Source organism: Zosterops lateralis, assembly GCF_965231275.1.
Source record: "Zosterops lateralis genome assembly, chromosome: 13".
NCBI lineage: Eukaryota > Metazoa > Chordata > Aves > Passeriformes > Zosteropidae > Zosterops > Zosterops lateralis.
Genome location: NC_139773.1, coordinates 13,268,525 through 13,282,722, shown reverse-complemented (window position 1 = coordinate 13,282,722; position 14,198 = coordinate 13,268,525). Strand labels below are relative to the sequence as shown.

General features: G+C 45.2%; 1 protein-coding gene across 2 annotated transcripts in view; it reads right to left on the bottom strand.

Moving 5' to 3' along the window:
- The window catches only part of NTRK3 (neurotrophic receptor tyrosine kinase 3), a 207,081-nt gene that overhangs the window by 61,556 nt on the left and 131,327 nt on the right, over positions 1-14,198 (bottom strand). Inside the window, exon 13 of one of the 2 annotated variants that reach the window (XM_083870825.1) lies at positions 4,227-6,999. The exons of the other annotated variant lie outside the window; for it this stretch is intronic. Within the exon in view, the coding sequence (XP_083726951.1) occupies positions 6,881-6,999 (119 nt within the window). The 3' untranslated portion in view covers positions 4,227-6,880. Of the gene's footprint in view, positions 1-4,226; positions 7,000-14,198 lie in introns of those variants that run through there. 2 annotated transcript variants of the gene reach the window in all.

Below are 14,198 nucleotides of genomic sequence, written 5' to 3'. Positions count from 1 at the left end.
TGCTTCCTCCTGAGCAGGGGCTGACAGTTTCCCATTGATACTGTCTAATGCAGTCAGTTATCATTGATGCATTTAGAGCAGATCCATCAAAATAATTCCTGCTGGAGGTCTGAAGCCAGCACATCACACACAATAGCTCCCTAGAAGGAGAAAAATGACACTTACCTGTCTTTAAGTGAGGCCCTTCTCCATCGCCTGCAATGTCTGTGAGTGGTGAGATGTGGTGGCTTTGGGGGACTCGTACCTCTGGAGTTGTTCCAGCAGTGCTGAGCATGTGACTGGAGCTTAAACACTTAAACTTCCAAACCCTCTGGGACCACCCAATAAGCAAATATGTCCAGGAAGCACAAAGCAAACCTGCAGCCACCTTCAGAAGCCCACAGGAGCTTCTGAACCAGGCACTATCAAGGAAGAAATGACCGTGCTCAACTGCTCCTATCATCCCCACATATTGCCTGACACTGATACAGCAAACACAAAATGCTCTGTTGGTCCAGAATATCTCTAAAATTGCCAGGCAACAAGGCCTCAATGAGGAAACCTGAGCAGAGGTATGTCTTTTCAGCCTGGCAAGACAAGCTCACATCAGTGATGTTTGAAATGTACATTAGCATGATGTCACTGTACACGTCTGACAGTGGCACCAGGGACTGAATCCTGGCAGGACCAGGCCTTGGATACATCAGCTTGCAAGATCAGGAGCTCCTTCTCTCTTGTATCAGATGTTGCAATATACTCCACCACCTCACCAGCCTAGTCCATGGACTGCAAGCATCCCTCCCTCCATCTCCCAATTATCTTAATAAACAGCCTGGACACATCTATGACTCACTTAAAATAATGATGACCTGGCCAAAATCATTTTATTCAGACATCCTGGCAGTTTACTGAGCCTAATGCAGCTCCAGTGTGACTCTCCCTGACTCCTCATGAATGAGCCTGACCTCCAGCAGTGGCTGCTCTGTCATCAGTGGATGGAAACCCACACAGAGGTCAGACACAGGCTGCTCCCAGAATTCAGTCTGGAGCCAGGAAAGCCACTTGCTCTGAAAACAAGCTCTTAACTGTTCCAAAGGCCCAGGCAATGACAGTTTGTCTTGCCTGCAGAAAGACCTGTTGGGATGATACTAATACCAATATATGAAAAAGAAACTTGGGGCTAGGACAACCCCAAATAACAGATGACTGAAGGATATCTCTGCATGTTACATTTCTGACGACCCGTCTGAAACATTCACTCACCCAACCCAAAAGCAAAACCAACACCCATCACACAACATGAATATTTGAAGCAAAAGGAGAAAAAAAGGCCAAATACTCTGAAATAATAAACAAATGCTTACAGAAAGTCAACTTCTCTGCAGGAATCAGGCACAGATCACAAATGAGTCACTAACAGCAGAGCAAATCATTTAACCAGCACTTAGAACAAATCCCTCCACTTTGAAGAACCAAAATTTATTCCTGCTGATTAGTCAGCAGTTACACTCATAAGTTCAAAATAATACCAAAATTCAAATGGAGCTGTCTTGCAGTTGCACTCTGCTTTACTGCTGGAGAAACTATCATCTTCTCTTCGCGAAGGAATCCTCCTGCAGTTATTTACTGGTGTGTGGGTTGGGATTTATTCTAGCTCTGTGGCATCAGACCACATGCTGGCACCACCAAGGAGCCTGCTTGTCTTAAGGAAATTAGTGGAGACAACATTGGAGAAACCACAAAAGATAAAGGCAAAGCAAAAAGCACCACAACAGAAGAAGGTGCATCATTGCTTCACCAGGTAAAGCACCTTTTCCAGCTGTGAGTGGGCAGGTCTCCTATCAAACTACACCCGCACCTTCAAAGCAGCTGTATGCACTTTCCTCACAGTTTGTTAAATTTTCTTCCAACTGCTGAGGTTCTGCAGGCACTGGTAAATCCATGGTTAATATGGACTCTTTGACTCATTGCACAAACAGCACCAGAAGCACTTCCAAACGTTGGGGGAAAAAATGAAATCACTCAGCATTGATTTCTTGTGTGCTCTCTTGCTGCTGCTCCTCCAAACCTGTGGTTTTTAGCTTTACTACTGTGTCTAGGCCTCTTTATCCTCTGCTAATGCCAGGCTTAACCCTGAAGATCTGCAGCTTGTTCTGGGTACAAATCAGAGCAGAGCTATGATGCACTGCTGCAGTTTGCTGCATTAGCAGAAGCAGCTTCCTCTGACTCCCCACAGCTCCCAGGAATTCCCTGGACAGCAGGACACAGACACAGGAAAAGAACAAAGACCTGATGGTAGAAAGAAACACCAAACTACCTTCAAAACAAGCTTAAACCTCTTGAGAGAGAAGGCATGACTCCTCAAATGCACATCCAAATAAACAAAAGAGCAGCAAAGAACATCAGGACTCAGCGGATAAACAGCTGCGGAAACTCAATATACCCCAGTCATGACCTACAGCATTCAACACAACCGACACTGCCCTGCAGCAAGTCTGAGCCCAAGGACCCACACAATGATTCCACTCTGGAGAGAGCTACAGTGCCAGAGCCACTGTGCCCACTGTGCCCCTCCAAGCAGGAACTGAAAGAAACATGACTCCATCTTTTTAAAGTCAAAGTACAATGAGCCAAAACTTTGTTTCTCTGCTTATTCACACACAGGCTCCACACTCTACGAGACCTGAGGAGGAAAGGTCATGATGTTCAGGAGGAGCTGATCATTCCTGCTAAAGGTCCGCTGCCCTCACCCTACCAAACCAGCATTATCAACTCATGGTCCAGCTGTCACAAAGAGCATGGAGCCTTTACATGGGTACATCAGACAACAGAGACAACCAAGAAGGAAGAACAAGAAGAAACAAGTGCCCAACCCCTCTGTGATGTCTGTCACAGCCCATAGTTAAACCAGCTCCTTTTGAACTGACAGCATCAAAAATATTGTGGGAACTCATATGTAAGGAGTCAGTTGCCCTGAAGAACAAAGCAAAATGAACCAAAGCTGACCATAGCAGCGGCCTGAGTAATTGGCTAATCAACCACTGTTTGCAATGTTTCTGGGCTGTGAAATCTGATAACAGACCCTGCAGTAGTGGAGAAGAAAAGACAGAGCTTCCAAACCCCATGTTTGTTTCCCACACCTCAGAAAGAAAAAGGAAACAGGGATGGAATCCAATGCAGCTCAGCTGTTCATCCCTTGTGTAAGGTTATGTTAGGAGACAAACATTTGTCTCAGGCACTGCAGACATTCCTGGAAAGGTTAAGGTCTCAGCCATCACCTAATCCTGTGAACCACAGTACCCCATCACTCCTAGAGACACACTCATTAGAAGGGAAGGTCATGCAGAAATTCACTCACAACATCATTTTGAGACGTTTGCTTGAAAGTCATGCCAGGAAGTTATAGGAACAGAAGGATGCTGGAAAACATGTTTTTAATTTGCTCATCAAAACTCTCACCAGGTTTTCTAAGAGGGTTCCAGCACCATCCACCAATATGTGCTCAAACACACCCCCATCCTCATGCCCACTGTCACCTGCAGGTTGGCACAGCAGCTTTTAGTTACATCAGTGACATCTCCTGTTAACAATTCTAAGACACAACTGCTAAGACACACCCCCATGGTAAGTCCCACACACTGCAGAAGGCTTCCTCTCTCCTCCTGGATCATCCAACAACCTGGACATGAATTTCTAATGAGGAACATGAGTACAGTGCTCACCTGTACCCCACAACAGCAAACACATCCTTGAGGTTAATTGTTCCTGAGGAGGGGACAACAATCCAACACCCAACAGCCAATTTTGCTGGTTTTTGTCAATTTGCACAGCCAAGCAAGGAGACCCGAAGCAATAGCACATCCTGACAAAAAAGCAATGCAGCCAGAACAATCTTTTACTGTCAAGTTCCCTGAGAGATAAGGCTTCTAATAAAACTTTTTCCACTATAGAAACTTGTCTTGGCAAATCCTGACACAATCTCCTGCAGTACCAGCTTGTCCCTGAGAATACGACCATTTTATGCTACAAAAACCAACAGGTTGTCAACTGAGACCATTAACAGCTAAGCTCCTGTTTCAGGCAAGAAAATATTTTTGTTCCTGATGAGAGTGACAAAAACAAGAGCTACACCTGAGCAATGTTCCCATCACAACTGCAAATCCCACCCTCCGCACCCACCAAAGAAAACAAACCAAACTCCCCACACGTGGACCATCTCATGAAGAAGTAGACTATAGGACATGTCATTCTGAACATTTATTTATTTTGTCTTCAAAGAAGAGGCCTGGTGCAGCTGTTTCGTTAGAAAATAAAGTGTTTATTAAGAAACTAGACATTGAACACCCCTATAGTCTCTGTGAAAAGGGACCGTCCCATTTCCCATTAGCACAGGATGATAGTTATGGCAAGGTAAGAATGCTCAAAGATGGAGGAATCTCATTGACAGAAAATGAGGTAATGATTTACAATAATTAAAAATAAAATAAAATTTAAAAAAGAAACATCCTTAGACTTGCTACTTAAAGCCACCAATCGCAAACAGCCACGACTGGCTTTCGTTTTCAGCAGTGAGGAACCAGAGACTTTAATTGGTGTTAAACAAATTGAGACATCGATCACAGTGGGGAGAACTGCTTTTAATTATGTTGTATGGTCCAGAGGATTTCTTCTAAGCAGAGATGGACCTGAGCTGCAAAATTCAACCCTTCCTCTGCTAGGGTGTTTGGATATAGGCTTCTGGTCCAGGCCCACAGATGCATCTCTAAGACTGATACACACAGTTGAGAGCAGAGTCCCCTGAACAGTGCTAGGGAGAGGAGACAGTTCAGACGGACAAGACATCCCCAGGTCAGGTGGGCGACTTCCAGGAGATGGGGAAATTCAGTTCAGACAAGCACCCAGTGATTCACACGCTCGGCGAAGCTCCTCCTCACTCTGTGAATCTGCAGAATTGAGGTGTCAGTGGCCCACGGCCGCAGGTCCCCTCTGGCAGTGCCCCTCTGGCATTTCCAGCTCCGATGTGGGCAGGAAACGTTGTTGGGAGATTTGGTCATGGTTTCTGAAGCCATCCAACCTGAGCCAGGTCTCCTCGTGCTAACACAGATGCCCCCTAAGACACGTCCGTTAACTTAAAGCAATCTGTCACCATCTCTCCAGTACTCTTCTATTGCACTTTACCTTTTTATGCAAATGAACCAGGAGAAGAAGCAAGAGAATGGAATATTCCCAGCAATATCCCTATGGGACAGCTGATAATAAAACCTCCTGGCAATCTCCAGGGTGGTCCATGCAGGTCACCTGTAAAGGCAGGATGAAGCAGAACATCCATTCTGAGGCTTCTGCCCAGTTCTGGTGGAAAGGGACCGTAACTCTTTCCAGTGGCAGTGACCCTTGAGGGCTGGTGATTTAGAGACACCCCTGATGTGATAAGGTCATCTCGGGCCACTAAGAAGGCAAGCAAAGCTGAGTGGCTGGTGAGCAAGCTCCTGGTCCAATATTCCTCTCAAAAGGATCTGGCCACACCTGAAGCTTTTGGAATATTTTTTGTCCTCTAGAGAAAATCTGCTTTGCTTTTAGGTTATCACTGATATGTATGAGCAAATCTGTATTTCCCATACATGTGACATCACGACAGTCCAAGGAAAGCCCTGCAAGTTGCCATGAGGGCAGCTGGCTTCTCTTGAGGACAGGATGAAAGGGTTTACTTTTCCATCTGAGAGGCTTTGGATGAAGTAAGACAAAAGTGAGATAGGAGAGGGGGAGAGAATACAAATATCGGCCAGAACAGGATCGATACTCCTGTTTTTGCCAGAGAAGAAGCAACAGAATACTTATTTTCCTCTCCTTCAGTCAGCCAGCCAGCCTCTAGCTGATGGTTCTGGATATGCAACTGGGTTACAATCAATCTCTAATGGGGTGGGAATACAGGGCAGAGCTAAAGGGGGCTGAAAAAGGCCCAGAAATGGGACCTGCGTGCGTCTGATATGCTTTTCCACTTTGCTTACTGCTCTAGTCCTGGCAAGGACACAGACCCTCCTGCGCTATGGATTCTCCATCCATGCAGGAAGTCCAGGCACCTCCTCAGATAAAGCTCATCATTTAAGCAGCAGGGAGAGACCAGAGTACGACAACGATATGGTCAGATCCAACGAGCCGCTCTAACACACAGACAGACAGACAGACAAAAGAAGCCTCCTAGAATATGTGCACTTCAAAGATAACCACACTCTCTTCCTGTCAGAGAAGTAAGGTACTTTTTTTTTTTTTTCTTTCCATCCTCATTCCTTCCAACATTATTTTCTGTGCAAGAACTGGGAGCGGGGCTGCCTTTGTTCTTACCAAAAGTCTTCTTTCTGCTTTAGTTTCTTCCAGGCTCCCCGCCTCATCTCGCTCTGGGAGACCTCCCATGGCGGGGCCACATAAGAGGTGATGGCAGCATTCACTGGGTGTTGCGAAGACACAAGCTTACAAGGAAAACTCCAAGCAGGGAGGACATGACTAAAGATGTCAGTTTGGTTGGCTTGGTTGGTGTTTTTTTTTGTTTTGTTTTATTTTTGTTTTGTTTTGTGTTTTATTTTAAAGCAAAAGTACAATTATTTACTGTGTTTACTAGGATGACTCCTTTCAACTGGGTTTTAATTCTCTTTATTTGCTCTCATTGCTGCTGTTGTGCCTTGCAGGAATATTTAACGAACACAGCGACCATTGGAGGAAAAGAACAACCCTGTTATCTGGTGACAGAAAACCACAGTTTCAGTTGGCTTTAACGTGCGTACAGGCAGGGCTGTAGAGTCCTATTAGGAGGAGACCTCAATCCATACAGACCACGCTTACTGCTTCCCACCATTTTGAGGGCACAGCCTATAAACTTGACATCAGAACAGGGACTTTTAAGGAGTTTTTAAAAGCCATGACGTCCTTTGCTGAAATAAACACTGACATCCTCAACATAAATGCCTTGGTTAAGAGGTTTGGAATGTCCAGGGAGGCTTATTGGATTCAACATAATTTCTCTGAAACCTAAAGGGGGAAAAAAAACAGAAAAAAGAAAAAAGCAAAATAAAGTAAACGAAAAAACAAAAAAGAGCAAAACTAGAAAAAAAGAGAGAGATATCGACACACATGTGATTATATAAAAAAGAACCAAATGAATAACTAGCAAACGGCTGCCATTAAATTAAAGCCAAAATGTCCTCTCCAGGCAGGGCTTCCTCACTCTGTCTTTCCATAAAGGACAGGCAATCATTTCATGTGGAGCGTGCAGGCACAAGTGCTCTGAGGACAAGGGGCATGCAAGAGGTCTGGACAGACAACTGGGAACAACTCTTTTCCAGAGTTTCCCACTAAGTCCAAATTCCTACCTAGTCCATCTTTTCCCTAGGCAGACAGTGAGGAATAGAGAGACTCCTTCCTGTGCCTACTTTTCTCTCATGATTTTTCTAATCTGGCATAACATTCTTGAAGCCAAAAAGTACCATTGCAAGGCTGGGGAGATCTGACTCTCATAACCCCAGAGATCTTTCTTCATCCCAGCTCTCCCATCTACACGAACCCTGCATGCTGGAGGCATCTTCTCCTACCAAACCCACCTCTCTCTAAAAGTCATCTGAAGGTTTAGGATTTGCCAGAAACACTGGCCAGATGAGAAAGAAAAATATGTGGAGCAGAGATCATAGGCAAGCTCCTTCCTTCAGTCCAACAAACTCACAGGGCAAATATAAGATTTTAAAGGGCTGTATCAAACATCTCTTCAGAATGTACCTGCCTTGGGATGCCCCAGCCAGGGAAATTCACTTGTTTGCCATGATCAAGATGTGCATGGCAGGACCTTGAGGATTGCTCTCATCTATACCAAATTCTCAGGGGTCTAAAGGGTTCTTACAAGAAGTTACTGGGATGTCTTGACTACATAATTGCTCTAAGATTTAGAAAATACTCCTGCACCTCATACAGTCACAGGATCCTGAACAAATCAGCTAAGTTAATTCAAGTCTGGCATCACTAGAGCAGCATGGAGCAGCTAGGATGCCATTAAGAATTGATCTCAATAGGAAGAGCACTTTCAAACAGGCTAGGAAATTTTTTTCACACCAAAAACACACCAGCCAGAAGATTTTTCTTTTCCTATTTCTTCTTTCTATTTTGTCTTTTATATCTATTTAGATTTCTCCACTGCACTATCTTACTCCATCTGCACATCAAACACATTTCCTTTGATGAACCTGAGGATGCAGACAAAAGCTGTTTGTTTGTTTTGGAACTGTTTAAACTTGTTTTGGGGAAACTATCTGCTATTCTCAGTGGCCCTTAAGGGCTGATCCACATGGGAGAATAAGCCAGGCTCCACTCTGGTTCATGTGTCATAAACAAGATTCATAGGCAAATTCCAAGTGTTGAAATATCATTAGTAAATGAAATGAGAGTGAGAAAGAGCCAAGCTCAACTCTCACGGTTTAAAGTGATCAGAGTCACTGGGACACAAATAAACACGGCATCCTTGAACGTCACTATTTATCGTGTTTTGTTTTTCATAATATAAATATATTTTATGGCCGCCAAAGGATAGCTGGGAAAGTCTACCCTCAACAATACCAAGTATCTCCAAGGAAAACTCCTGTCTGCTTTATTTTCTTTGCATTCCTTAGCTCTGCTAAATTAAGGCAATTTCACTTCTGCCGGGGCTACATCCAACAGACTTAAAAACCCACTGGGGACATACAGCCCCAGCGAAGGGACATGTGAAAGATCAGCTTAAGATCAGCCTTAAGACTTAAGGCTGGGGACTCCAAGGGCTTTGCTGCGCATCATCAGTGCTGTGCTGTGAATCCCAGCTGCAGGGATCTCCAGTGACAGCAGGGTCTCTGCAGAAATGGGGCTGCAGTGGGGCCCAGGGACGCCGAGGAGCATGGCAGGAGGACAGCCCACGTTTCTGGAGCTGAAGGGCTGAGCACACATCCCGCTGGCTTGGGAGAGCAATGCAGCACCGGTCCTTTTGGCATCCTCTCCTTCTGATTTATTAAAGTCCCCAAAGAATCTGAAAAAAAACATGCTTCTCTCCTGACTGGTTTTCTCTCTCTTCCTCACTGCTGTTTCCCCTATTGTACTGCTACCTTTAACCCCATTCTCTTGTATGGAGCAGAAACCAACAAGGCTCTTGCTAGCTTTATGTCTTCGCTGACAGATGTGAGATGGATGATGCTCACGGAGATGTCCAGGGTTAAAATGGGTGAATCTCAACAGGTTCAGAGTTTGGATGCTGCTATGACAAATGTCATCTACCATCACAGCTATTAGCTTCTGAAAAACTGGCTTGGAAATGTCTTTAAAAATGTGGGGGTTTTGCTTTTTTTTTCTTTCTTTCTTGTTAAAAGGGAAAAAATAATAATAAAAAGGAGAAATAGAAGTGTTTGACTTCCTAGAAGGAGCTGGGGAAATTTTAAAAACAATAACTTTTTGGTGGAGTTTCACATTTGTCAGTGCCAGCTGGAAAATGGGAGGAAAAAAACTGTCTTTGACATTGGTTGTAGATTTGTAGGGAAACTCCAACATGCAAGCCTGAAAATAGTAAGGAGGTAAAAATCCCAACCCTGTAGATCAAAATCGAAAACATCTTCAAAGACCTACAAAATTGGGAAGGGTCTGACATACTAAACTTTGTGCTTCTCCCGGTTCTAGTCATATCACTTTTTAAATTAAAACATAGTACTCTCTCTACTAATAGCCATTGTATGGTAGTGGAATAAATGTATGGAGAGTGTTGGAGAACGGGGAAGGAGAGATGAGCTCAGATTTGCTGTGCAGCTCTAACAGCTTGAGATGGAGGGAGCAGATGGGACATTTCTCTAAGCAGGCTGGATGGATGTGGCAATGAAAGGACAAGAAAATTAAAGGCAACCAAACCATGCAGTCAGATTTTGTCCTCAACCCTGGCCATCCACTTAGTCCTCCAGAGATGTCTTGTGTTTCCCAACACCTTGGCTAGTGGGTTTTGGCCACTCTGCCCCATGCCTGTACCAATCCAGCCTATGGACAGTGCCCTGCCAGAAACACACTTCCTCCACCTAGAGAGCAAAATTAAGGAGAAAAAACAGATATTTTCACCTTGCCTTCCCTGTGTGCCTTCTGGTAAAATTGCCATTATTCTAATAGAGCATGTTTCTAAGGCTTTGGAGACCTGAGGCTGCTCCACATCACCTGAGAGGAGCAGCAGGGATTGTGACATGGGGAGGCGAGGGAATGACGCAGAAAATGATGCACTATTCCTCACGGCATCCCTATCTGCCACAGCAGGAGTGGTGCAGACCAGTTTTGAAACCCAGGGATGGAAAACTGCTTCTGAAACAGCAATATAAATTGCTGTGGGAACGGATGAGAAAAGCAACGGGATGCTACATAACGCCTGGCAAAAATGGGTTAAACAAAAATAGCAAATTAAAGGCAACAAGCTGGCCAAACATAACTCTGCTATCCACGCAGCTCACATTAGGCAATGGAGATTTGAGCTCTCTTCTGAGTTACAGCCGAATTTATGATATAAAGGAAAAGCAGTAGGAGACTCCAACAACAGTGTATATTTTATCTTCCTCTATGCGCAGATATGAAGCATGAATAGCATCAAAGAAAGCATGAAAACCATCAAGCCTGGCCCACATCCTGAGCAAAGGAAATAGCCATTCCTTTAGTCAAAGTCAGCACTGCTGTGTCTATATCTGAGGGGTAAGCAACACAACAACCCAGGTTTCCTGTCATGGATGGGTTCACCTGCCAGGCTAAGAAACAAAATCCTCTTTTTTTCCTTCCCCTCACAGCATATAACAGGGTGGGATGCAAACCAGCCTGAGGCCTTGCTTGCCACAACAAAGCAGGTCACAGAAGCTCAGCAGAAACACACCGTGAGGCTTTCCCTGATGCTCTCAGCTGCAGATAACCATATCATCTCCTCTATTGTCCAAGGTAAGGTCAAAGAGCCCAGATGTCACCTCGTTGACACCAGCCCAACAGTGTTGACCACGATGGAGAACCTCAAGAAAATTCAGTCCACAGATGAATTTCACACAGATACACAGACCTCGAGCAGATCTTCAAGTAGATTACACCTCTTCTTAGATTAGGAAGGCTCTGAGAGCTACAGAAATTCTTATAATCCTTCATTTTCATGTAAACAGGGTCCTTATTCCCCTCCATGGCAGCTCACCTTGTATCTGTTTCCATTTTCCATGGTTAAACCTCTGGCATGGGAGTCTCCCACTTTAATCAATGAGATTGGATGCCACAGGAAACCTCTTGGGAACGTGCTAGATGGAGCTCTAGCTACAGCTTGTGCCATCTTCTTGTGCTTGTCCACAACCCAAAATCACAAACAGAAGATCCCAGCACTGTGAGTGTTTTGGAGGGCAGGGAAAGGAAGAGATGGGCTGAGAGCAAGAGAAAAGTGGAAGCAAATGGATCCAGAAGATCTCATTTCCACATAAATTTCTCTAATGTTTGGCTAGAGCAGAGGAAGGGGTAGGAGAATTCTGCAGGCACTCAATGGACAAACAACTTTTCCTTGAGGAAAGGGCAGCATTCACAGCTTTCCACAGGGTGAACTCTTGAAGATTTTGTAAGGTTCACTAAACCTTTGGTCAGAGGAATTCCAGTATCTGTTGCGTTTCCACTGTTGCCACCACTAACGTAGGCCATGTCCATATTAGCCAGGATCACAAGTCTGTTTTCTCTGGAACTCTTTAATGGATGGAGTAGTTCCAAGATACTAAATGATGTAGCCTGATAGCTCAGGAGGCAGAGCTCCAAGATTCCCCACCAATCCCCCTTAGGAAAAGCCCCAAAGTAGGAAAGCAATTAACAGGGTATAAAATGAAAAATAGGAAGGGGAAAAAAAAACCTATTTAAGACCAAGAATGACAGAAAAAAAAAGAGGCTATTTTCAGGTCTGAGATGGCCTGTGATTTGAGCCAAAGCTACCCTCTTGTCCAGAAGCACAGCCAGTGCTTTTTCTCCAGCCTGCACGGAGGTGCAGCTATTTAAAGCCACTCAGAGGCCCACTGCATGATGGAAAGCAGCCAGATCAGTTGGGCCTCATCGGTTTTGTTTTTGTTAGATTGAAGCCAGAGTATGTGAAATGACTTGTAAGAGGACCAGGGAAGGAGGAAAGGTTGGGCACCCAGCAGTCTCGCCCACGACATGCAGAGCTTAGTCTCTGCCTCATTTAAGTGGTAGTGGGTCACAGAGAAGGTCCCTGAGCAAGGAGAATGGTTCTTTTGTCCCCCGAAATACCCACGGCCATGCGAAGACACGTGGCAAAACTCTCGGGGGTTACAGGTCAGCCATGAGAACAAGCTGTGGGTAGGTGTTTGCAAAGTTGGTGGTAGCTGACACTGTGGGCATTGTCCAGCTGTTCTCTGCCTCTGCCGCTCCTTGTGCTTGCACTGAAACATCCAGAACCCTTCTCCTCTACCATTCTCACTGCTGGGAGGGAAAAAAACCCTGTCTCCCTGCCTCCACAAGTCCCCACTTCTCACCACCATGCACTCTCACTGCCACTGTGCTATACAAAGCCCAAGGGACCTGGCATGAAAGATCCCATCCTAGCAAGTAATACATCATTTTCATCACTTTGGTTTTCAAATATATTCTTATGTCAATTTTTAATTTTTTTTTTCAAGTCAGCCCTCGGAGTGCTGCCAATTTAAGCACAGGGCTACAAGAGCTTCTTATTTCCACTTTGCCTGACAGGTATCTGTGTCCCTGTGACACTGCCTCTGTTCCCCAGCTGCTTCAGAGAGCAATAGTTACCCCAAGCATTTTACAGAGTTATTGAAACCACTGACTAATATGCCCATAAATGAATATCCACTGGGAAAGAATCTGGTTGGGCTCGTGTTCCTTAATTGCTGATTAATTCCAATTATGGTACAGCTGATCCACCAGTACCACAGATCACCACATCAAAGAGCCAACCAGTAAAGGAAGCCCCTAAGTTAGAACAGCAACAGCTCTGTTTCAAACTTCTTTTTCAGCTGGAAAGTGCTTCATAAACATTAATTTGTTATGCCTCACTCATTCCCTGGGGAGGAAGGAGCTGTTATATTTATTACACAGGCGGCAAAACGGTGGCACAAAGCAGGACCACATTTTCTCCAAGGTCTCCAAAGGAACCAGTGACAGTCCTGAATATCCAACAGGGAACAGCCCCAGCTCCAAGGCTCCCATCCTCTGCAGGAGCTCTGGGCTCTAGAAGGGGGCAGAAGTGCTTGGTAAAGCCAGAGAGCTGGGTTATGACAGCAGACACCGAGACACAGATGGTGGACAGGTTTGCACACAACTGCTGCAGCCTGCAGGTGGGATCTTCCCAGCCCAGGCACTGCCAGGGATGTTCTCCTGCTCTTCAGAGGATGGGAGGAGCTGATCAAGGCCCAGAATAAATCCTTGCTTGCTCAAGTCTCTTTACTCTGCCATCTGCTCCAGGAACACCTTATGTCATCTAGAAAGGCCAGAGCTGCCCTCCAGGAAGCCCAGGAGCTGTACAAGCCCGAGAGTCTGAAGTGTCAGGAAGAACATCCTGTGGGAAAACACGATTTTGTGGAGTTTACAAACTGAGGATGGAAACTGAGGAGCGCAGGAGATCTCAGCAGGCAAGGAGGCATCGAGCACTACAGAGGAGCTGTAAATGGGAACAGGAAGAGCTGAGGGCTAAAACACAGCGAGAGCAGCAGGGAGTTTGGAGGAACAAGGCTTTGTTGATTTTTTTTTAGGCTGTTTGGATGCTGCGTTGTCCGGAATTGTTGTTCTTCATCTGTGTCTCTCCAGTGCTCCTACTCTGCTGATTGCTTTGGAAACAAAGCTGCCACCACAGCTCTTCAGCTCTTGATAATTGCCCCAGTAGATGGTTCTCAAAATAAGTTGTCTTCTGCACCAAAATATGTCAAAGGGTGTTATTACACTTCCCAAGGGAGAGCTCCCAGCTCCAGATTTTGTTTCGAGACCATGTCTTGGTATCTTTCAGTATTTCACAAACTCTAAAACACACACCCCAGGGCACAGGGAAGGCTGTGCTCTCCCAGGGGAAGACAGAAAAACATGGATTTATGCTCATACTATGGAGCTCCTGTGGGACTATTTGGATAGTGCCAACCAAACGAGTGTCAGGTATTTCTGGCAGCCTTCATTCTGCAAGAGAAGGGGATTTGCTCCCACCAAACAAACATGAAACATGGTGG